The sequence below is a fragment of the Pleurodeles waltl genome, chromosome 12 (assembly GCF_031143425.1).
Source record: "Pleurodeles waltl isolate 20211129_DDA chromosome 12, aPleWal1.hap1.20221129, whole genome shotgun sequence".
Taxonomy (NCBI): Eukaryota; Metazoa; Chordata; class Amphibia; order Caudata; family Salamandridae; genus Pleurodeles; species Pleurodeles waltl.
The window spans coordinates 280,640,696-280,667,111 of record NC_090451.1 but is presented as its reverse complement, the minus strand read 5'-3'; the positions used below and the strand labels follow the sequence as shown (position 1 = coordinate 280,667,111).

The following is a 26,416-nucleotide window of genomic DNA, read 5'->3' as shown; positions in this document are numbered from 1 at the left end:
TAGACCATCAACCGCTGCCTCCACGGCTTCCATGTTCATCATTTTCGGGAACATCAAATTTTGGAAACATTACTAGCCGCCTCAGGAATACATGCTCATCTAATGTTTTTACACGGAAACTCCCCATCCTGTACATTTTCGGTACGTTTTCTCTAAACTTACCTTTTTTTAAATCTCCACTATAGGTGACGTTTGTTATCACTTTTATTGGTTTAACGGTCATTTGCACACATTTGTTTGGTCACATCCATGGGCAAGGTCTTTCCTCTTAATCGCTTGGGTGATTTTTGCATGTCCTATTCACATATTACTTAGCTACCTGTTACCATCTTCAGTCTTACGTTCTGAGTCTCATTTTGGGCCTCTTTTTCTCTTTGAAAGCAACTTGTTCTAATCACAGTTCTTATTACTTTTACTCTATTCTTGCACCGCTCTCTGGCATAATCTAGGAAAACCTCTCTCTCCATGCTGTATGAGAGTATCTCGAAACTCTTTGTTCTTCTCTGTTTTTTCTTTTTGCATTTTTCTGTTTTTTTCTGTTTCTCGTGATGTATTACTATAGAAAAAAATTGTTTTCTGTTTTTTCAGCCTTGAAAAAGTCAGTTGGACGAAACACGTGTTGGCTGTATTCTGGATAATACATATTTTGTTTAACACAAGGAATTAAAGTTCATTTATATGTGAAAATGATCTTCTGTAACTTTGGACTCTTTTTTCACTTTGGAATATATCTTTTTGGACTACTTTCAGGAGAGCCCTGGTATTTTGTGTTGGAAATTTACTTTCTAGCACGGCTCAAAGGAAGTTTTCTTTCTCTGATCTAGTGCAACCAATACCCTTGGTGGTTGGGTATTTTTACCACGTTCAGCACCTTTCTAGGACTCATTGGATCTACCAATTGGACATTATTTTTTGTGTTCAGATGTGCGAATGACAGGCATCAACCACCACTATTTCTAGACTCTTACACTTACCTAAGACAAAATTGCTAAGGGTCCTGTCCATCGTCGGGTAGTGTACCAGCTTGCAGCATTAAACCATCCATCACAAACTGAATAGGCATGGAATAACTAAAGAGGTCTGCCACATGCCACTGGCCAACAGAGGACTTTAATTTTGTCCACCACTGCAGGTCCCAAAGATTTACATACTACTATCACTTCTGACAGCTCACAATGACAATAAGATAGGGATGACATTACCAAACTCCATCACAGTAGATCTCTCCAGCATTTCTACCTCCAATCTAAGATTGCTCAGGGCCATAAAATGTAGACAAAATATCTCAGAATGGGCAACCTAGTGAAGAAACCGGCTACGTGGGCTGTGATCATAAGAAATACCACAAAGGGATCTGTAGAGATGCTAAAAGTTGCCAACTTACTGAAAATCGTATGCTGTGCAGCTCTCTTTCATCTCTCCACTTATCACACTGCTAAGCCTGCATCCTATAATATGAAAACTGCACCTCAGTGGTCATCATGCATGACGGAAGCACTTCCCACATATGAACAAAGCAAAGACAACACACTTCCAACCACACACCCTACATTGTATAGCGTGCTACCCATGCAGACAAGCGGTCAGGTGACTTCCAACCACACACCCTACATTGTGTAGCATGCTACCCATGCAGGCAAGTAGTCAGGTGTACTGAGAGATATATAAATGTTGCAATGTAAATAATGCAATACAATAGTGCTGTAATGAGCCTCTACATCTCAACCAGAGATCATGTCATTACAAATACAATGCAACAAGCATTGACAAAGCTAATAGATTAGGCTGTTTTGTGAGGTTTTATAGATCAGTGAATGGATGCATCTGTGAAGGGGTCAATTGTTGGTTGGAGTAATAAGTACATGGATGAATGAATGTGTGAGTGACGGCATAATCACTCATCATGTATATAATCTGCTGCACATTCTGCATTCAAACATCATTCATCCACGCTTCCTCTCATTCACACACTCGCACATATACAGTACCCCCCACCCACACACACTCACTTTCAGTTGTAATCCATACCTATTGTTTTTGCAAGAGATTGTTTTTATTGGGAGGCACCTCAGTGCTCTATTTATGTCCTTAGAACCTCTCCTCCTTCCATCCCACCTACCTGCTCATCCATTTATTCCAAGTGCTTCTTCACCAGTCCCAGTTCTGCTCATCATTATGTTTTTTACATTTGTCTGTGGGCCCAGCAGCTGCAAATTCATATAGGGCTGCCCACGTCACTTTTTTTGTGCTCCTCATACTTTATTTATTTTTATTTTTAGTTTACAGTGCCGACATGGCCACTGGCCATGTTGGAGAGGTAAAGTAAAACAAGACTGGTATAGCCACCGTGTATTACAATGCATTAATGCACAAGCACTGGGAAGCATACATGTGTCGCAATGCATACCTTCATGTGTGCACGTGGCAATCATCTTGAAATTATTTTCTTAGATGGGTACTGTGTGTGTACGTGTTGCAATACGTCGTGACACATGCATGCTTATCTACTACTATACATGAACAGGCATGTATAAAGATATGTCAGTGGCAAATGCATGGACTGACAATGGAAACAAATACTGGCAAAGCCAATAGTACAACACTCGGCTAAAGACGTGACCTATTGACTTTGCAGTGCTTGTTCACTTTTAGACACTCGCTGCCAAACATGTGCCCTAATGGTCTCTGTCCCAATAGTGTGCCTTCTTTCCTACAACATCCTTGTACCTTTCAATTGTTTTCATCACTGCTTTCCTCACAGGCATGAAGATATCAGCCCCCAAAGTGCAATTCAATATTGCTGCTGGGACTCTGGCTGATGCCTCCCTAGTCGGTGCTCTTTTTCTGTGCCTTGAAGACTTGCAGGTTATTGTACCTACTCCAGATAGTATTTCCAATGTTGGAAACTGGGCTATTAGTTGTGTGGCCAGCACAAGTAATAGTTTCTCAGCTGTCCTCAGTAGGTACCAAACACTCCATTGTAGTGCTTGACTCTCACAGGGTAGCGAGGCAGAGCAGTCTAAGGCCTACTCAAGGGAGGTGGTGTGGGCTAGGAAGCACCAATCACTGGCACGCAATAATATCTCTCAATAAATGATTGTCCAGTCAGTACTTTCTTTAGAAAAAGAGAAGTACATTTATTACACACACACACAACTAAATACTATGCAATAATTTACAAATATCCATTGGCAGATGGAACATACCATAGCTAACATTGTACAGCCACTGGTGACCCCCTAGAAGGACCCCCCAATAAGGAGAGATCGATAAAACATATACAATCATCAATCACCCAATAAAAAACTTTACCAGAAATAAACTTTGTGTTTGTGCATCCCTTCATAAACTTGACATTAGACTGTAATGGTCAGAACAGCGTGTAGAGGGCACCACAATAAAAATAGCATATGGAAGAAACACAGGGGGTCGTTATGAGTTTGGCGGTCGGACGAGCTGACTGACAAACATGCGGGGAGGACACCACCAACATACCGGTGGCACCCCCCCAAGCGTATTACAATGTTCAAGTTGGGCTGACCAGCGGGAACATTTTATTACACCCTTCCCCCTGGGCTGACTGATGGAAACAGTGCTATGGTATTGGTCTCAGCTCCTTTAAGTAGACAGTGCGCATTCTGATGGTGCTGAGCAGGGGGGCCCCTGCACTGCCCATGCCATTGCATGCAATGGGCAGTGCAGGGGCCCCCCTCAGACACACAGCATTGGCTTCCAACGAGCCTTTCCATGGCGGGGTGACTGCCATGGAAAGGCTGGCAGAAAGCTGAGTCGTAATCAGCATGGTGGCGCTGAGTTCAGCACCGCCGTGGCTAAGTACAACTCAGACCGCCATCAGCCCATTGGGAACAATGCTCCTGGTGGTGGTGTCGGTCTGTAGGTTGGCCCGCCTGCCAGGGTTGTAATGTGGCAGTCAGACCGCCTGGAGTGTGGCGGTCCGACCGATGAGGTCCATAGTCATGCAACCATACAGTCAGCTCCCAGAAGTTAGAACCACATGAAAAGAGAATGGCAGAGAGCATTGCAGTGTAACCATGTATTCAGCACTTAGAGGGCATAGTGTATTACACATTTTCAGACCTAGCAGCCTTGCTAGAATATTATTACAAACAAGGCTCTTAGAACACAAACTACTCCCAGCAGGAAACAAAAAGCATCAGCCATAAGAGAGCTTAAAAATTAATGGTTGGAGAGGTTATCATTTTGGGCCCCACACCAACCTAGTGTGGGGTCCGAGAAGATGGCCTGGGCAGAAAGATCACATCGCGCTGTAGGTTTTGGTGGTGTTCCCATTGTCCTAGGACCACCATGGGCAAAAATGTGTTGTGAAAGGAATGCCCTTCGAATCATTTTGGGGTGAGTTTCCCAAGTGCAGTGAATATTGTACTATCGGTTTTCCTTCTGTGCCGGGGTGAGCCGCGCTGAGGATTTCCCTTGTGCTTTTTCTATTTAAAAGGCACCAGTTTGTATATTTTTCAACTGCTAAACTCGGGAAGAATTTAGCAGTGAGGTTGCAAACTTAAATCACTCCAATTCTCAAATTGGTAACAGTGTGAGCAATGCTCTTGCTAGTAGTACACATAAAACTAGTTCTGTTTGTAAGCGCTTCAGTGCCCCATAAAGAAGTAGTATGCACTGTACAAATACTATACTAATGTAGCACAAGCATCACATGCAGAGTGCAGTATAAGGGAGAGGATGTGGCATAACGGCCAGAGCTACCAACTTTTGATCTGGGAAACCAGGTTCAAGTCTCGGCCTCAGATTAACAACCTGTGATTTGGGGCAAATCACTTAATCTACCTGTGCTTGCCAAAATGAATGGAACCTTGTGTAACGTAACCAGTGCTCATGTAAAGCATTCCAATCTTTGGATAGAGTTCATGATATATTAAACTGGAAAAAAAAAAAAAAAAAGACCCCCCCCTCCACCTTGTAGCTCTTGTCGTGCGCAGACACTGCAAAGAAACAGTGAGATGCCTGAAAACAAGGAAGAGAAAGAAACAACCTACCGCCATGGAGCGGGAAGCAGAGGGGCAAAAAGTTGTGCCTTGACACTAAGGTATATGGCCGATCGTGCTATAATCCATGTAAGGACAAACATAAAGTATTTACCTAACAAACCAAATGAATTTTGAAAGGTAGGCCAAGGAATGAATGAAAGTGATGGGCGTGGTGAAAGCCCACAGAAGTAGATTACAACATGTCGAGAGACAGCGCATGCGCGCTGCCTAGGCTCGACCGAAAAAGGGTCTACCTCCATCTCTATTCCGGCTTCTGATAGAGTAGAAGCTCATGGAACTGGCTCTGGTGTGCTGCAGTAGCAGGAGACAGAAGAGTGAGGAAGAAGGAAGAGTGAGGAATCGTGAGCCATGCTGTTTAAAAGCATGGAAGCTCGAAGAGGACTGCCATGAGTAAGTTTTATGTGCACCCCATCTCTAATTCTACGTGATAAACTGTGCTTCAGTTCTTCTCCTCATTAATGAAATGACCAAACTCTAATAGCAACTGGAATATTTATTTGGATGCATGCCAGGGGAAGAGAGAGAAGAGAATGGTTTCAGATTTTGAAGAGTGTTCGTATCAGCATTGAGATAAGATGGGAAGGAATGCCAATAAATGCATCAAAGAGAGAGGCCTGATGTAGAGTGTAGCTTTCAAAGAGCACGTTGTGCATTTGTAACAATGGTGCCAAAGGGCCCACATAATTAAATCTGAATGACTCAGAATGACAAGGTATACCCACAGGCAATGGGTGTAGCAAAGAAGCCATGGGCCCTAATGCAACCTAGTAATAGGCCCCTCTATTGATCAAAAACAGCCACAAGTGGGGTAACTGATGGCATCTCCTTTAAATGGCCACAGTCCTCCCTCTACTGCACTGCACTGATAACTACTCCTCTGTCCACAGAAGAGTGTCCAGCTCTGCCCCGAAGAAAAACATGCTTTTTAAACCGGAGTATTAATGAAAAGACTGCATGAAGGCAAGATCTGTTAGGCTAGAGCTCAGGGTTACAGTGATGTTATAGGGCTTGTTGATGTGGGGGAGGGTGACCAGAGACTGCAGCCACAACTAGACAGGAGCACGATGATGGTGCAGTGCTCACTGTTGAGGGTGGTGTGGGCAAGGTGGTTGGAGCTAGTCAGGAGCACAATGATGCAGTGGGACTCACTGATCTGGGGCAGCGGTGTCCAGGGCTTGCTAGGCTAGGGGTCAGGAGCACAGTGATGTAGGGTTCACTGACATTCAGTTTGTGGGATGCTCAGGCCAAGAGCTGAAGATCATGATGGGTTGTAAGTCTTTGTGATGGGGTTTGTGGGGGGTGATACTTGGAGAAATGTTTAGGTGCGTTCAACTTTTAGCGCACCAGAATGCTTTATATGCAATCCACCGTATCAGGCAAATGTATGTGATGGGTTGCTTTCTTGCCTTCAGGCTGTCATTTTCCCGGAAATACTGGGACAAATATGCTCATTACACTTCTTGTCTTGGAGGCTGTAGCTCAGATTGATGCACCCAGTCACTAAAATCATTTAAACACTGAAACTCATGAGGTGCACAGAACTACACTATTGTGGGTTGAGAGGAGATTAAAGCAGCAGTGACTCCTCTATAGGGCATCATCACACTGCCTCGTTCTGCCACTAACAACTTTAACTTATACAGCTATTACATGAAAACAAACAATCTCACGGATTGTTTGATTGCATGTAAAAGCTGTAATGGTTGTTTGGTAGCAGAAGAGGGGTCCACTGCCTGTACTGCGAGTGTGTCAGGAGGGGCCGTCGACCCACCAATTCGCCCTGCCGCTAACTGCTTTAACTTTTACAGCTATCGTCTGAAAAACAATCTCACTGATTGTTTGTTTGCATATAAAAGCTATAATGTCAGGTTAGCAGCAGAAGAGGACTCCACTACCTGTACTGCAGGTGTTTCAAGTAGGGGTTGTTACAGCCCCGCCCCACACAGTCACAGTACATATCTGACATGCTGTACTTGCACCATGAAGTGCAGCATGTCAGATAATGGAGCTTTGGGCTTGTCAATCATACGCTCTCTTACCCTGGAAGAAGTCGGAATAGAGAAACAAGCATTTGCAATGCAATGGGTCTCGCATTTGCTCGAGTTAGAGCTATTGGTGTTGTAAATTCCTAACTGGACTTTTCTTGCCACATAAATTGAAAATTAAGTAAAATAGTTGACATAAGCGAGCCGATTCAAAGGTCCATCCCCGCCATGAGCATAAGCACAGAGACACCCAAAAGTAAAAGGAAGTTTGCTCTATCAAACATATTCTCTATCATGCATTTATCCATTTAACAGGGTCAGTCTGCAAGGTGGTAACAAAATATTTTCAAGGAGGTACAAACGTAAAGCATTTAGAAATGATTGCAAAGGATTTTTGAAAGGCAAGCCCACAAACGAGTAAAGTGCTGGGCGTAAAGTGGGCGTGGTTAAAAGCCCACAAGACTTACAACAGGTCAAAGCGCTTGCGTTCTCGACTGAAAATGAGTAGGTGCCCGAATTAAACCTGTTACTCATATCCCTGTATTATTAAAGTCTAACAAGATCACACAATTGGTTGAGAGCTTAAAGTATGGGTGGGTGTCTGAAAGGAGTCTCATAGAGTCTTAGGCTCTCAACCTGAAAAGAATCAATGATCACCTGATAATGCAGACGCAACCTGAGCCACTTACAAAGGTAATGCAGAAAGTAGCAATCTTTTCTCTGAAGCTATTGTGGGTCTAAATAAAAACACCGAGCTGGGCACCTTAATTCCAGTAGCGACTAAAGACTATCTGCGCCAGAAGGTGGACTTGAAACGTGACACATGCAAGCCAGTGAAAGGAACAAATAAAATATTAGCTTTTACATGCACAGTCAACAAAAAAGGACAGCATGGTTCCTGCTGAGAAAGCCTGGATATGGCAGAAACCATGACCATGACATGTGGCGCCAGAACTTCACTTATCATTTCTGAAGCGGACGTTCCCTCCTTATGGCACGACATTTTGTAAAGGCATATCTGCATTTGTAAATCGCACCCCCTCAGTGAGATGCCCGATTGACATCTAAAATGTGCCTGCCAATACACTGAGAACTATGTTACAACACCATGACCTTTTGGTTTCCTAAAACACGTCAAAAAGCAAAAAGTGCACTTGAGTGACACAAAATGCTTCACTTTTCTGTTCCCACCAGAGAAGCTTTTGTTTTTAAGTCAGACTAAAAGGAGTTAAATTCTAGACTGAATGAGTAGCCATCAACAGACTTGCTCTTCCACTGAACCTTAGCTTTAATTCTGCCACAGCATATTTTTTAGTCTGGAGGGGTCTTATGGGTAAATGTCTGCGCATGCTCACTGTTGGAAATGGCCTTTCTGCAGGGTCACCCCCAAACTTTTTGCCTTCCTCCTTTTTTTCTGACCTCATGTTTGCTGGCTTTAGCACTTTACCACTGCTATTCAGTGCTAAAGTGCATATGCTCTCTCCTTAAAACATGGTGACATTGGCTTATACCCAATTTACTTTTTTAATTTACTTGTAAGTCCCTAGTCAAGTGCACTACATGTGCCCAGGGCTTGTAAATTAAATACTACTATTGGGCTGCAGCACTGGTTGTGCCACCCACATAAGTAGCTCCCTAACCATGTCTCAGGCCTGCCATTGCAGTGCCTGTGTGTGCAGTTTCAGTGCCAATTCGAGTTGGCATTTAAAAGTACCTGCCAAGCCTAAAACTCCCCTTTTTCTACATATGTCACCCCTAAGGTATGCCCTAGGTAACCCATAGGGCAGGGTGCTGTGTAGGCAAAAGGCAGGACCTGTACCTGTGTAGTGTACATGTCCTGGTAGTGTAAAACTCCTAAATTCGTTTTTACACTGCTGTGAGGCCTGCTCCCTTCATAGGCTAACATTGGGGCTGCCCTCATATACTGTTTGAGTAGTAGCTGTTGATCTGAATAGAGTAGGAAGGTCATATTTAGTATGGTCAGAATGGTGATACAAATACCTGCTGACTGGTGAACTTGGATTTAATATTACTATTTTAGAAATGCCACTTTTAGAAAGTGAGCATTTCTCTACACTTAAATCCTTCTGTGCCTTCCAATCCACGTCTGGCTAGGTTTAGTTGACAGCTCCCTTGTGCATTCACTCAGACACACCCCAAACACAGGATACTCAGACTCACTTGCACACATCTGCATTTTGAATGGGTCTTCCTGGGCTGGGAGGGTGGAGGGCTTGACACTTACATGTCAAAGGACAGTAGCCTGCCCTCACACAAAGGATTGCCACACACCCTACTGGGACCCTGGCAGACAGGATGGAACTGAAAGGAGACCTTGTGCACTTCTAAGCCACTCTTTGAAGCCTTCCCCACTTCAAACGCACATTTGGGTATTCAAGAAGGGTCTCTGACCCTACCAACGTAAACACTTCTGAGGTAGTTACACCTTGCTGTTGCCGTGCTGCCTTGCTGCTCTCTGGCTGTGCTGAGAAGTGCTCTCTACGGGCTTGGATAGAGCTTGCCTCCTGTTCCCTGAAGTCTCAGGACCAAAAAGACGTAATCTCTACAAGAAGGACTCCTTGTGCTGCGAAAAACGACGCACAGCCTGCCAGAAACGACGCACAGCCTGCATTGCGGTGAAAAATTCACTGCACGCCGAACTGGAACGACGCAGCCTGACTTCACAACGAGAAGATCGACACAGTGACAGCATAGCAACTGGAAATTTGACGCACGACCCACTGGATCAACGCACAGCCGAGCCGGAACAATGCAGCCCGACTTCCATAGAGGAATCGACGCAGCGCCTTCTGTGCGGTAGAAATTTCCACGCAATGGCCACCGATCGACTCAGCCCTGTGACTTTGTCCTGTGAGCACCAGAAATCCACGCATAGTCCCCGGGGCATCCGAAAACCCCGCAATCTGAAGAGGATACAGGACCGAGCGCCAGAAATCGACGCAAAGCCGTCCCTGCATGAAAACTAAACAACGCATCGCTGTGTGCAGCCTGAGAAATCGACGCAAACCTCCCTGTTTTCCACGCATCTCCTCCTCTACGGTTCTTTGCGGAGATTTTGAACGCGAACCAGGTACTTTGTGCTTGAAAGAGACATTTCTTGCTTTTAAAAGACTAAAGACACTTTATATCACTTTTACAGTGATATCTCAACATATGCCTATTACATCTTAATCGATTTGACCTGCAGCTTATCAGATAAATATATATTTTTCTAAACACTGTGTTGTGTATTTTTGTAGTTCTATATTGTGTTATTGCACAAATACTTTACACATTGCCTTCTAAGTTAAGCTTGGCTGCTCAGTGCCAAGTTACCAGAGGGTGGGCACAGGATAATTTGGATTGTGTGTTACTTACCCTGACTGGGTTGAGGGTCCTTGCTTGGACAGGGGGTAACCTGACTGCCAACCAAAGACCCAATTTCTAACACTCACTGAAAGCAGTCATGCGCTAGAATTAAAAATCAAGCATTTGCAATGCAATGGGTCTTTTGTTTGCTCGAGTTAAAGCAAATAGTGTAAATTTCTAACTGGACTTTTTATGCCACACAAACTGAAAATACAAAGTAAAACAATTGACATAAGCGAGCCGATTCAAAGCACCACAGCCACCATGAGCGTGTGCGAGAAGGAGAGACACAAAAAGAAAAAGAATTTCTCTCACAGTCAAAGTCATCGGCAAAAGTGCAATTATCCTTTGAACAGGGTCAGTGGCCAAGTGGGTAACATAACTGCCCCAAGGAGGGACAATCGTAAAGCATTTACCAATGATAACAAAGGATTCTTGAAAGGCAAGCCCATGAACGAGTGATAGTGATGGGTGTACAGTGGTCGTGGTTAAAAAGCACAGATACATACCAACACGTCAGAAAAGCAGCGCTTGCGTGCTGCTATGCTCAACCTAAAAAGGGTCTACCTCCATCTCTATCCGAGCTTCTGATAAGAGTAGAAGCTCATGGAAGTGGCTACTGAGGTAAGTTTGATTTTCATCAGTATTCAATTGTTTGTGTATGTTTGTGTGTGTGTTTGCGTGCTGTTGACTGCATCATGTCTGTGTATGTATGCTTGGGCCTGTGCATGTATGTGTGCTTGTGTGTGTGTGAGAACGTTTAGTGCATGCTTGTGCTTAAGTTTGTAGTTTGTTGTGTGCTCTCCTTATGGGATGGCCTGTTGAGTCACATTTCTCATTTTCAACCTCTACGGTCTTGCGGTATGTTTTCTATGACGAAATGTTTGGAAAGTCTCTTATTCTTTTGATTGATAAAATGTCCAGAGAGGATGTTTAATTTGTCATTAAAATGGCATGTCTACAAGCACCAGACTGCAATTTTGTGACTAAATCCAGAACTGAATGAAGGTGTCATGCAATACACAGGGTCAGAAATTGTCCTAACCATAAACAGCAGAGTGAAAGCCCTTATGCCACTCTTTTTTTGTGAACACCTACTGCCATTGGATCCCATTGTCTTATCTCTTTGCTCTTTTAATTGCATTTATGGCTGTCTAGGTAAATCCTCTAAGGAAGGAAGGTGTCCTCTGCACATGATGGGAGTTCTTGCAACCTTACTAGACTCCTAGTTTTCTTGTGTCTCTCTCCTACAACCTCAGCCAGATGACAATTTTCCTTGTGCGTGTTTAAGTGATGTTTAAAAGGGTTAGAAGTTTCCTGATAGGCCGTAGAGTTAACATGGGCGGTACAATACATACTCCTGCACTAGCAGAACAGTGATGGGGACTAAGCATAGAACCCTTAGAAAAGAGTTGCTTGTATGTCCATGTGTTAGAAAAGCATAAGTACTAAAAGCCAGGAACAGAGTAAGGAGCATTCACAAGACTTCCTATGATTCCAGGGCTGTAATAGAATGCAGTTGTGGCCGAATACTACATAGTCATTGATAGAGATTTATGGGTACCAGCTCCACAGTAGGGGTTTCTGCAGTCCAGGAAGGAAAAAAGTAAACAACATGTCCTTGTATTGCAATAGCGGAGGTGCTGAGTCCAGAAAGCAGAGATGTACCATGGCAGAGGTGTCTATGTGCACCTCAGTAATGTAACATGAACAGCTGCAGTCGACTAAGAGTATTGAGGTTTAATGGCACTCTTGTATTTGCGGGGAAATGGAATGGAATAATAATGGGGCTTTAGGATGGATTTCGGTGTATGGAATATATTAGACAGTGCTGCAAGCCAGGTGCACAGGACTGATGAGCATTTGTAAAGCTGAGTGTGGTTCATTGTACAGGAATGGCACACATTGGGCAGACCAAGAAGTATTTAGATACACTGGCAGAGATGTGTGTGTGGAGCCCTCGGTACTGGAATCGCTAGGGGGTGCAGGTCAGGATGAATAATGCTCAGGCCGAGCTTTATATCTGCTTTGTGGCATAATAGAGTCCATCGGGGACTCAGAAGCTCATAGTGAGTTACACATACTATCGGATAAGGTAATAATCCGAAGTATACACTCTTTCATCTGATTTTTCAACGACCTTCAAAACACAAGCAATGAAAGCAACAACAAAAGCAATTTCATTTGTTTATTTGACAAAATATATTCATGAACAATTCTGGAGACTTCCCTATTTCCGGAAAGTATGCGGTTTGGGAGTTTTAGCATGGCACAAGCATAGATAACATTTCTCACCAGGATGTGTGGTTCAGGTCTCTGGAACCCTCAGTAAATACATGTTCAGTGAATTAGTAAAGCGATATGTTGGTTTTCTTTAGTACAACACTTATTTCAGAGAAACTGGATGGCTCCGTGGATCGACACATTGAGAGGCTCAGTTGGAGTTGAGAACCGCTGCTTCTGTCTTTAGCATCACCGACAATGCAGATCAGAATCCTTAATCAGCATCCTTGACTAGGCTCCCACAGATGCCCAAGAGATCACTGGAATTTGTAATCTGCAACCCTTGTGTCTGTCAATTGCACACTATTTGGAGGGTCGCACATATGATTTGCTGCAGGGAAAATTGGGTAATATGACATGCCCTGATGTATTAGAGTTTTAGCAAAAAAAAACTTCCAGAACAACATTCAAACCCGTCCATTAAGATGCATATTTTGGCCCAATTAAAAATAAAACATTCTTGTAGAGCGCCCTTGCATAAACCCCTTCTAAATCAACTGGCCTGCTGCAGTCCCTCAACTCATCGTTAAGGCATTTATGCACCCCAGCTGTTCCTAAGGTCACCGGCCCCCATTGTTCTCGGCAATGAATAAGACCTACGTCGTTTCTGCCATCGCTGCAGAGTTAACTATCAATGCATCTCGCACCAAAAATTCACAACACGATATCCGATACACAAGGCGCTCAGCCGACGAGCTTACAGTCGGACTGCTCCCGTATTAGCTGAATGGGGGAAAGGAGAGAGAGCCTGGACTCTGTATCCCTGCACGTCGGGGTCATGATGATCCCGTGTCATTCTCCACATCTCTTCAAATGTCAAGGATGAAGACTCGGAGCTCACGGTTTCCTCCCAAGCTTTGTAGCTCGAGGTGTCCATAATGCACAGTACAGCATAACTATCCTGTCTGTGGTGGAGAGCACAGATCCAGAACTGCATTCATTTCAATGACCAGTTGTCTAGTGCATATCATCAAATTAATAACTAATATCAATCAACTCATTGATTCTGTGCTAGGCTTTAGCAGTGAGTCATGCCACAGATTTTACCATTTATCATGCACGTGAGACACAAATCTCAGCACCAGGAGCCCAAAACAGTGAACTATCTTATTAGAAAGGAATGTACACAACCAAAAGTAATTTTGTATAATGCGAATAATGGCAGAATACAAACTGCACAGAGCACATGCCTTAAAGGGCCTTAGAAAGGAGTGTCAGCGGCTTCACAAAGCATATACATCACTGGGCTTAGTAAGAGATATGAGTGACCCCGCACAAGGCATGCATCAACAGGCCTAGTGACAGGTGTCAGTGACCCAGCACAAGGCATGGATCAATAGGCCTAGTGACAGGTGTAAGTGACCCAGCATAAGGCGTACATCTATATGCCTAGTGACAGGTGCCAGTGACCCCACACAAGGCATGCATCAATAGGCCTAGTAACAGGAGTCAGTGACCGAGCACAAGTCATACGTCAACAGGCCTAGTAAAAGGTGTCAGTGACCCCGCACAAGGAAAGCATCAATAGGCCTAGTGACAGGTGTCAGTGACCCAGCATAAGGCGTACATCTATATGCCTAGTGACAGGTGCCAGTGACCCCACACAAGGCATGCATCAATAGGCCTAGTAACAGGAGTCAGTGACCGAGCACAAGTCATACGTCAACAGGCCTAGTAAAAGGTGTCAGTGACCCCGCACAAGGGAAGCATCAATAGGCCTAGTTACAGGTGTCAGTGACCCCACACAAGGCATGCATCAATAGGCCTAGTAACATGTGTCAGTGGCTGTGCATAGGCCTGCATCTATAGGCCAAGTGACAGGTGCCTGTGGCCGAGCACAAGGCATGCATCTCTGGACTAGTAACAGGTGTCAGTGACTTCGCACGAGGCACTCATCAGTGGCCTAGTAACAGGTGTCAGTGACCCCGCATAAGGCATCTATAAGCCTAGTAACAGGTGTCAGTGACCGAGCACAAAGCATGCATCGTAAGCCTAGTAACAGGTGTCAGTGACCTCACACAAGGCATGGATCAATAGGTTTAATAACAGGTGTCAGTGACCTGCACAAGGCACGTATCAATGGCCTAGTAACAGGTGTCAGTGACCCCACACAAGGCATGTATCAATAGGCCTAGTAACAGGTGTGAGTGACCTCACGCAAGGCATGGATCAATAGGCCAAGTAACACGTGTCTGTGACCCCACACAAAGCATACATCAATAGGCCTAGAAACAGGAATCAGTGACCGAGCACAAGGCATGCGTCGACAGGCTTAGTAACAGGTGTCAGTGACCCCACACAAGGCATGCATCAACAGGTCTTGTAACAGGAGTCACTGACCCTGCATAAGGCATGCATTTACAGGCCTAGTAACAGGTGTCAGTAACCCCCGCACAAGGCATGCATCAATAGGCCGAGTAACAGGAGTCAGTGACCGAGCACAAGGCATGCGTCTGTAGGACTAGTAACAGGTGTCAGAGACCTCTCAAAAGGCACTCATCAGTGGCCTAGTAACAGGTGTCAGTGACCCGCACAAGGCACGCATCAATGGCCCAGTAACAGGTGTCAGTGACCCCACACAAGTCATGCATCAATAGGCCTAGTAACAGGTGTCAGTGACCTCGCACAAGGCATGGATCAATAGGCCTAGTAACAGGTGTCAGTGACCTCACACAAGGCATGGATCAATAGGCCTAGTAACAGGTGTCAGTGACCCGCACAAGGCACGCATCAATGGCCCAGTAACAGGTGTCAGTGACCCCACACAAGGCATGCATCAATAGGCCAAGTAAAAGGTGTCAGTGATCTCACACAAGGCATGGATCAATAGGCATAGTAACAGGTGTTAGTGACCCGCACAAGGCAGGCATCAATGGCCTAGTAACAGGTGTCAGTGACCCCACACAAGGCATGCATCAATAGGCCTAGTAACAGGTGTCAGTGACCTCGCACAAGGCATGCATCAATAGGCCTAGTGACAGGTGTCAGTGACCCCACACAAGGCATGCATCAATAGGCTTAGTAACAGGTGTCAGTGACCCCGCACAAGGCATGCATCAATAGGCCTAGTAACAGGAGTCAGTGACCTCGCACAAGGCACGCATCAACAGGCCTAGTAACAGGCGTCAGTGACTCGCACTAGATCTAGTACCAGGTGTCAGTGACCCCACACAAGGCATGCATCAATAGGCCTATAACAGGAGTCTGCCACCCTGCATAAGGCATGCATCTATAGGTCTAGTAAAAGGTGTCAGTAACCCCGCACAAGGCATGCATCAATAGGACTAGTAACAGGTGTCAGTGGCCTTGCACAAGGCACTCATCAGTGGCCTAGTAACAGGTGTCAGTGACCCCGCATAAGGCATCTATAAGCCTAGTAACATGTGTCAGTGACTGAGCACAAAGCATGTATCAATAATCCTAGTAACATGTGTCAGTGACCCAGCACAAAAAATGGATCAATAGGCCTAGCAACAGGTATCAGTGACCTCACGCAAGGCATGGATCAATAGGCCTAGTAACAGGTGTCAGTGACCCACACAAGGCACGCATTAATGCCCTAGTAACAGGTGTCAGTAACCCAACACAAGGCATGCATCAATAGTCCTAGTGACAGGTGTCCGTGACCTCACACAAGGCATGGGTCAATAGACCTAGTAACAGGTGTCAGTGACCCCACACAAAGCATGCATCAGTAGGCCTAGTAACAGGAGTCAGTGACCTCACTCAAGGCATGCATCAAAAGGCTTTGTAAGCTGAGTCAGTGACCCCACACAAGGCATGCATCAATAGGCCTAGTAACAGGAATCAGTGACCGAGCACAAGGCATGCATCAACAGGCCTAGTAACAGGTGTCAGTGACCCCACACTAGGCATGCATCAATAGGCCTAGTAACAGGTGTCAGTGACCCTGCATAAGGCATACATCTATGGGCCTAGTAACAGGTGTTAGTAACCCCGCACAAGGCATGCATCAATAGGCCTAGTAACAGGAGTCCTGACTGAGTACAAGGCATGCGTCAACAGGCCTAGTAACAGGTATCAGTGACCCCGCAAAAGGCATGCATCTATAGACCTAGTGACAGGTGTCAGGGACCTCACACAAGCCAAGCATCAATAGGCCTAGTAACAAGTGTCAGTGACCCCGCACAAGGCATGCGTCAATAGGCCTCGTAACAGGTGTCAGTGACCCCGCTCAAGGCATGCATTAATAGGCCTAGTAACAGAAGTCAGTGACCGAGCAGAAGGCATGCATCAACAAGCCTAGTAACAAGTGTCGGTAACCCCATACAAGGCATTAATCTATAGGCCTAGTGACAGGTGTCAATGACCCTGCATAAGGCATGCATCTATAGACCTCGTAACAGGGGCCAGTGGCCGAGCACAAGGCATGCATCAATAAGCCAAGTACCAGGTGTCAGTGACCCCACACAAGGCATGCATGAATAGGCCTAGTAACAGGAGTCGGTGACCCTGCACAAGGCATGCATCTGTAGGACTAGTAACAGGTGTCAGTGACCTCGCACAAGGCACTCATCAGTGACCTAGTAACAGGTGTCAGTGACCCCGCATCAGGCATGCATCTATAAGCCTAGTAACAGGTGTCAGTGACCGAGCTCAAGGCATGCATCAATAAGCCTATTAACATGTTTTAGTGACCCCGCACAAAGCATGCATCAATAGGCCTAGTAACAGGAGTCAGTGGCTACGCACAAGGCATGCATCAATAGGCCTAGTAGCAGGTGTCAGTGACCCAGCACAAGGCATGGATCAATAGGCCTAGTAGCAGGTGTCAGTGACCCCGCACAAGGCATGGATCAATAGGCCTAGTAACAGGTGTCAGTGACCTCACACAAGGAATTGATCAAAAGGCATAGTAACAGGTGTAAGTGACAACCACAAGGCATGCTTCAATGGCCTAGTAATAGGTGTTAGTGACCCCACACAAGGCACACATCCATAGGCCTAGTAACAGGTGCCAGTGACCGAGAATAAGGCATACAACAATAAGCCCAATGACAGGTGTCAGTGACCCCGTACAAGTCATGCATCAATATACCTAGTAACAGGAGTCAGTGACCCCACACAAGGCATGCATCAATAGGCCTAGTAACAGGTGACAGTGACCTCGCACAAGGCATGCATCAGTAGGTCTAGTAACAGGTGTCAGTGACCTCACACAAAGCATGCATTAATAGGCCTAGTAACAGATGTCAGTAACTCGCATAAGGAATGCATTAATAGGCCTTGTAACAGGTGTCAGTGACCCTGCATAAGGCATGCATCAATAGGCCTAGTAACCGGTGTCAGTGACCTCATACAAAGCATGCATTAATTGGCCCAGTAACAGGAGTCAGTGACCCACACAAAACATGCATCGATAGGCCTAGTAATAGGTGTCAGTGACTCCGCACTAGGCATGCATCAATAGGTGTCATAATAGGTGTCAGTGACCCCGCACTAGGCATGCACCAATAGACGACATAATAGGTGTCAGTGACGCCACACAAGGCATGCATTGATAGACCTAGCAACAAGCACCATTGGTCCCACAAAGTACATGAAAGAATGGGCCTAGTAACTGGCTACAAATGTCCTACCACTACACCATCACACTGCAACTCTACACACGGAACTGTATGCTATCCCTGTCACTGTACCTGTACCAACATGGTATTGCACCCTGTCCCTGCAAAACACTGCCTTGTACAAACCCTACACCATGCACTAAATGACAGATTATTGCCTCTATACCAATTTGCCTTTGATCAAAAAGGTGGGGGAAAGAGAAAAAAAAAATTCCCTGAGCTTTCTTATTTTTTATCTCACAAATATCTGCAATCATTGTAGGATAATTTAAAAAGAAAATCTAAAATTCTACATTACTAACTATATAATTTAGTATTGGTCTCTTCATTTTACTGCAGACAATCTAACTTTATAATTCAGATATTTACTTGCTATTTTCTATAAACGCTTTTGTATTTGAAAACAAGTTGAAAAAGATAGCATTTTCAAGCTAACTACTCCCAAATAAATATGTAATATAAAAATACATAAAGGCTAACGTGTAATATGGTACTGTTTTACCACCTTTTTATTCTGGTGACAGTTATAAACCGCTCGGCCTTGTCATTTATGCAGGGCCGGCTCTTGGGCGGTGTGACTGGTGCCACCGCACCGGGTGCTGGTTTCGGGTGGGGGTGCTGTGTTTGAAAGTATAATCTGATTTTAAAAGCAACTGCTGCCGCATTTCTTGCCTCCAACAGTTTTCAAGCAACAATAACAAGCATTTACAATGCAACGGGTCTCGCATGTGCTCATGTTAGAGCTGATCGCGTTGTAAACTCCTAACCCGACTTTTCACCTATCGGGCAAAAGTGCATTTATGTACGTAACCCGAAAAAGTGAACTTAACTATGTAAAGTGCTCGACTTCTGCCAAGCGAGATCGGGCTCGTAAATTAGAGAAAAAGAAGTCCACGAGCCCGATGGAAAACAGCGAGCCTCGCATGTTTTCTGTACTTGGTCACTGCGCTCGAGGAGGGCTAGCCACCGGAAAAGGCATGACGTGTGCATGCCTTCCACTAATGAAAGCAAGCAGATTTTATTAGGCAAGCCCACGGATCAATAAAAAACACTGACGTGAAGTTGACAGGGCTCCTAGCCCTTTTCTAAATACTAAAGCGTCTCGCTGCGATACGCATGCGTGAGCGCATGCAACTCAGGCTCAACACTAAAAATGGCAACATAACCCTGGTGATTAATGATGTTCCTAGAGAGAGATCCGGATATTGTCTAGTGGAAGCTTTGACTCATCATATGGCTAGCACGGACAGCGGGTTAAAACGCCTGCTGCAAAGAACCTGTACCATGAAGATCATAAGGTGCATATAATGTAAATAGGTCAGTGGTTACTGCTTTATTTCAGAGATCCTTTTGTTACTTGCAGATTATAAATTAAAATCGTAATACAGAACAGTGAATAATTAACTGTCAAAGAACTGCATGCACACTACAATGTATTTATTAGAGCGTTATTATTTTTTCCCCAGACTTTCATCATCCTAATGTTGCAAAAAGGGTTAATTTCAGAGGAAATCAATTCTTATATTAGAGAATCCCCAACTACTGTGGTACTTTTCAAATTCTGTGTTTGTGCTTCTCCAGACCAAGCCCTCTTAAACTATACTGCCTACCAATATGGATGACGTGACTCCTACAACTTGTAGCCCTCTGTCTTATGTAACATTTCCCATACATTGATTAACACACCTATGATGATCCTCTCTGTGTAACGTATATGTGATGCAAAGTGCTCTGACGCCCTACACTGGTATGAGCGGCGCTATAAAACTAATTAAATGCATCTGAGAGAGACTGCTTTTGGAGACTTGAGGGGAACTGTTAAAGGGTGGTAGTGAGGGAATCCCTGGCAGAGGTGGTCACTAAGGGGTGCCAACAAACACTGTTGCACCGGGCGCCAACAGTGCTAAAGCTGGCCCTGGATTTATGATGTTGTCAGAACTCTTCTATGTATCATATTTCTAAATCTACTTATGATTTCTACCTCACAACCAGCATTCTAAAATTACTTTTGAATAAGGACAGGCACCATACTCACAAGACCCAGTTACTGGAATATTATTTTACTGCACTGGTTAACCCCTTGTGTTTGGTTTTGATTAAAATCCTTTGTTTAAAACTTATGCACAACAGCATGGAATAAACAGTATATGCAGATCAGCTTGCTCAGTGTAATGTCCTCTTTATTACCATTGTTAAGGGAATGGGAAGGCATCATGAACCAATTGAGGCTTCAATTCTCCTGAATCTTGGTCCCGCCCTACACTTAGCAGTGGTAATAAAGACCATATTCAACTCTGCACATCTACCTTTGTGTACATATGTATGTGCAGTCCCTGCTGTGTATTTATGTCCCAGCTTCACTTTCATTTGAAAATGAATTTGTTGATTGCCCATAACTTTGACCTCATGGATGGATCTACACACAATCTGATGCGAGTTCTTCATGTTCAGTCATTCCTTCTGGAGCTGCGGTTCCCAAGTTTGAACCGTGGATTTGAGAGCCCACATTGGCTAGCTGCAAGATAAATATTTCTCTGGTGTCCACCATTTTAGAATGCGAGTACAGTTCTCACAGCCTGAAAAAAAATTGAGTAGCCATATAAGGAGGAAGGGTCAGCACTTCCTGACCCCAGATCATAGTGGGGGGACAATCAAAGGAGGAGTCATGGTTTAAATAAAAACTAAAAATAGAACGAGTTGCAGCCTCTGTGGATCAATTTTAAGATTCAACGATCTCTGACACCTAACTAAAATGGCGTCTGGGGACCATGTGGTACCTTTTTTGGTACAGCGGCACCTAGATGCTATTATGGGCATCAAGGTATCACAGACCCCAAAAAGGATTCACAGGCAGGAAGAGCTTCATTTGCAGGTACCACAAATCCAGGCCAAGCTTCACTAAGCCATGCCTCATCATTCAGGGATTCTGTCACGGAATTAGAAATATGTAACCCCAGAAGGAGAGTCTGGGTCAGAGAGGCTGGACCTGGCTTCAATGTAACTGGGGTTGAAGCTTACACGGGGCTTGTGGTGCACAAGCACAGCATAAAAAAGCAGAGGCCAGACCCGATGCACATGGAGGGTTAGCCAAACCCATCTGCACATAGGCGGTGCACACAGATGAAGGCCCTGTGCACTGACTCTTGCTGCAATGCAATGTGCAGCAGTGCCAGAAATTAAATATGTCATAAAAAAACCTTGAAATACATAGTTAAAAACTCAATTGTGATTCTGGCTCAAATGCTCAAGACCACTGAAATGAAAAAAACACAAAAGAAAATGCAAAATACCCACTATAAAATAGAAAAAAAGGACAACCAAACATGGAGAGTTACTTGAGTTGTTGAGTTGTGCAACACCTATCTCAAACTTTCAGAAAGATGTTGCTTTCGTAAACATTAAAATATTTATCTTAGTTACATCTCTCAATATTTGTGCTGTGACATCATGGCCCATGTTAATGGAAGGTTAGCGTTGTCTTAGCCTCATTAATTTTGACACTAAAGCAGCACTAACTTAACTTCATATTTATATTTTGACTCTAGAATTGTCGAACATCAAAATATTGGGGTTAGCTCCATTTCTAGGAAGCACCAACCCACCTTGCATCAATGAGATGCAAGGTAGGCGCTCTCTTTCTAAAAATGACGCCAGCCCCCCTGCGCCATATTTAACACCGGACGCTGAAACAATGCGCAATTAGGAGGCGGACCTAAATAATGGCGCTAAGCCTGCTTAGTGCCATTATTTAATGCCTGGTCAGACCAGGCATTAATGTGCAGGTATGCCCATTGCCAAAGGGAAACACCATGGAATGGGCACAAAGATGTCCACCTCACCCCCTGCATCATCACCACCCACACCACAGGGACACTAGAGGAGGAGTAAGTAAGTTGCAGGTAAGTGTGTGTGTTGTGCCATTGGGGGGCCCTTACATGGGGCCATGCCTGACACTGAGTATGTAGGGCTTTCCCAGGGGACACTGGTCCCCTGTGGTGGGCATTGGAGTAGTGGTAATGACTCCTGTCTATACTTAGACAGGAGTAATTTTTTGGCTGCTTGTGCACCAAAAAATGACGCTAGGCTGCCTAGTGGCAGATATTTTGCCGCTAATGAGCCTACCGCAATTTTTGACCCACTAGCGTCATTTCCCTTACCGGCTACCGTCTTTTTTGGAGACGCTAGCCATTTCTTAGCACCATGATGCGTCACTTTATAAATATGGCGCACTGATGGCGTTAGGGAAAGGCATTCGCTTGAGTTAAAAAAAAGGACACACAACTGCGTTCGCGCAGTTGTGCACCATTTTTCGTAAATATGGGCCTATGTTTTCAGATGATCAGAATTTTGATTTTGCTACAAACATGTAATGTACTTTTTTAACAAAGATCGGGTTCTTCAGAAGTACTTTTCTGCTGCAGAGGAATGATGTTTCTTGGCGATGTAGCAAGACGTCTAGATAACTGCATGAGCTCCCTTCTGAATTATCTTATTGGTTGTGGCTTTTTCTTTAGTTGATATATTTAAAAACATATGCTTTAAAATGTACACTTTGCTGCCTTTTTTTTTAAACCAAAATGTCTCTGGGCCTGTTTCCCATAATCGTCACTTGGAAGTGGTAGCTTCCTTGCTCACAAAGTGGACCGCTTTACGGTGAGAAAAACACCTCTGTAACACTGCATTGATGCACTCAGAACAAAATATTTTGAGAAAACATTGATGGTGTGCCTCCAATTTTGTTTTTGAAAATCTGATCAGCTTTAATAATTTGTTCCAATCGCCCAGTTTTCAAGCACATCCTAGTTTCTTCATTCCAACCATGACCAGGCCCCACACACCATGCAGTTCTGTTAATAGTAAATGGAGCGTATCATGAAGAGTTGCACTGCCTCAGAGCACCAATTTTTATGCCTTTAGGACCAGATTTATGATCCTGTCACACAATGCAGCACCAGATGCGTAACGAAATAGGAGGAAGCCCCCCTCCAAAGTACATGGAGGGGATCCCCTATGGATTCAATCAGGAGCTAATAGGCCAGGTTACTGTGTAGGGAGGGCCCTTGAAGCTTGACCCCCTGCACCTTGGGGGATATGGGGGCCTATCTTACTCCACTGTGCAGCAGCCAGAGTTGCTGCACTGCGTGACAGGGAGAGAAGAGGCAAGCGATATCTTTACAGAGATATCGCTTTCTCCTCCCCTCTCCCTAGCGCCAGTTCACAATCAGGCTCCTGAGCACCACACACACACCATTGCACCATTCCAGTACAAAATACTAAGGGCCTCATTATGAGTATGGCGTTCTGAACACCAATCCACCAGGCTCGCTGTGAGGAAATCTCCGCAGAGCTGGCGGTCTCCCCACCAGACCCATTACGAGTTTTCCACTGGGCTGACCAGCTGAAACTGTCAGCCCCGTGGGAAACGTGCGGTGGCATTGGACTAGGCTCCACATGGAGCTGAGTCCAATGCCGTTGCACAGTGGGGCCATGAGGCACTGTTGGAATGAGCACTGTCTCCGACGGTGCTGAGCAGCGAGGCTCCGGCACTGCCCATGCCATGGGCAGTGAGGGGCCCACTGTGGCCCCCAACATTGGCTTTCCACCAGTCTTTTAATGGCCGGCTCCCCACCATGAAAAGGATGGTGGAAAGAAGGGTTGTAAACAGCCAGATGGTGCTGACTTCAGTGCCGCCCTGGCGGGTTACAAGCCCGACTTCCGTCACCCTGTCAGGATCTTGGACCCTGGCAGAAACTGCAGTCTTTTGGCGGGTCTGCCCGCCAAAGTTGTAATGTGGTAGTCGGACTGCCACAACCATGGTGGTCTGACCACCACTGTGAATCTGGCAGTCTTGAGACCACCAGACCCGTAATCAGGCCATAAGTCTACACAAACTTTAAAAACGTTTCCTACTTTGTACGTGTGGTGTATAATGTAGCATACGCGAAAAGTCTGAAAAGATATGAGAATTAAAAGTAGTTCTCCTTTTAATGCCTGCTTGAAAGTGGCATTATTTTTTAGCACAAAACCCTGTCTACATTTGTTAATAGATAAGGTTTTGCATCAAAAACATAGGTGGTAGCACTGGAGTGGCCATGTACCAACCATGTAACTCCCCTCTGAGGCAGAGTAAAGCTAAGCAGCGATTTGCACAGCTTTGTGTTACTTTTGTGCAACTTTCCAGCGCAAAACAAGTTTTGCGGTAGAAAGTAAAGCCAACAAAAAACGTTTTGTATAGGTATGCCTCACTTTTGAGACTCAAACCCAGCACAAAATGTTTTTAAATCTGGCCCCCAGTGTCTAAAGTACATTTCTCTGACTCAATGCATGAACTGCAGACAGCACAAGTCAGAAACTGAGAGAGAGAAGCAATTCATGCGCTTGGAGAAATTCTCTATTCTGGACAGTGCAAAAAGCATAAGAACAGGCGCTCGGCTCTGCTCTAACCCCAGAGACCACAGAGTTAAAAGTTTCTCTATAAATCTTTTGATTCTTCATGGAGCTAACGCTCTACATCAAAATAAGGATGAAATCCCAAGGACCACGGCCATAGTGTTCCAAGATCCCCTGATACAACATTCACAATTCCACAAAGACAGCTAATGTCTAAATGCACTTCCGAAAGGGCTTTTACCGGAACTTGAGTTTCCTACAATTTCAGAGGTGCATTAGTTCAGGATTAATCTGTTGTTAGTGTGAGATGCCGCATTGAAAAAGTCATTAGGGTAATAGAGGTGGGAGGAAGAGGGGGTTAAGGGATATCAGCATAAATGTAATTGATGAAATGCGCTTTTTTTCTAGTTAGTTTACATGAATTTTCAGATCAAAGAAAGAAAGTCAGCGCGTCAGTAAAAATGCGCGGCAGCCTAACTTTCTCTGCTTTCCAAGCTTAACTCTCATTAAACCACAGACCTAATTATTACACTGCGCAAATATACTGATAGAAAGAACACATGTTTAGTTACACATTATAATTATTTCAACCCCATAATGCAGCCCTACCACCCAGAAAAAGACAACTGTATAACCCATACCATGTTAAGAAAACAGACCTTACCTGGTGCCAGGATGCACATTACAAGAAAACTTGGAAACTGGGACATGTTGCCTGGAGGCCGGTGGCGGGAGTCTGAAAGCACTACTTCGTCTGCTGCTGAATTGTGGAATGGATTCCAGAGAAGAGGGTGTGTACATACTGGCAGTAATCCACAGGACTTCCCCCTCAACAATCTACCAGACAGATGTTATGTCAATTGCTTGGAATTTACGTTTAAAGTACTCTGCATTCGGCATTCAGTGCTTTGAAATGACAAATCTTTTTAACACTATTAACTACTTCGACTACGCCTTAGCAGTGTCAATAGATTTGTCTTTTTCTAAATTACATTGCGTCTTTTATTGATTTTCTATTTTATGAATGTGCAGACTGAGCAAGTGAAAGAAGCAATTAGTCAGAGGGTAGATGGATAAATGGATGAGTGATTGGGGGCATGGATGGATCGGTGAAAGGATGGGTGAATGTTTACATGAACAGATGACTGGATGAGTAGATGAATGCAATGATGGATAAATGGGTGACCTTAAAGATATATGAACGGGCAAGATAATAAATGAGTGCATGGATGTGTGCAAATTATTTTGGTGGCATATTCGAGAAGCAAGCAAATACGTAAAGATAACAATGATTACTGTTGTTCTTGGAGGTTAGGATCCACTTACAAGAGTCTGGAACCACTCAGGTAAGTTATTTATTTATGTTAACGCCTTTGGTTACAGCAACAGCAGTTAAGTTCTGTCAGACATCTATCCTCTCTCCAACTGGCTCTATCTCCTGTCAAAAACCATGGGTGGATGTGTCTACCCATGCAATGCTTCCCTGCCGCAAGGTAACGCAAGGCAGCGGTGTGTGTTGTGCATTTACTTTGGATTTACTAAGCCACACAGAGCCATGCAAGTTGGCTTTGTGTGGCATAGTAAATCCCAACCAAGGACTTCCGTTGCCTTGCAACGACTTGCGTCATGCAAGGAAAACCCAATCGCTTAGTAAGTCTCACCCATGATGTCAAACAAAAAACGACACAAAAAGTAGATTGTGACTTCCATTGTACAATAGTCAAAGAACCTGCAAGTCTTGTAAGATCCTTGGACAAAT

At 44.6% G+C, this 26,416-nt stretch overlaps 1 protein-coding gene across 1 annotated transcript in view; it reads right to left on the bottom strand.

Moving 5' to 3' along the window:
* Positions 1-25,421, bottom strand: part of LOC138268065 (5-hydroxytryptamine receptor 3A-like) — a 287,520-nt gene extending 262,099 nt beyond the window's left edge. The window contains exon 1 of the mRNA XM_069217426.1: positions 25,322-25,421. Within this exon, the coding sequence (XP_069073527.1) occupies positions 25,322-25,367 (46 nt within the window). The 5' untranslated portion in view covers positions 25,368-25,421. The remainder of the gene's footprint in view (positions 1-25,321) is intronic.
* Positions 25,422-26,416: the final 995 nt, after the last annotated feature.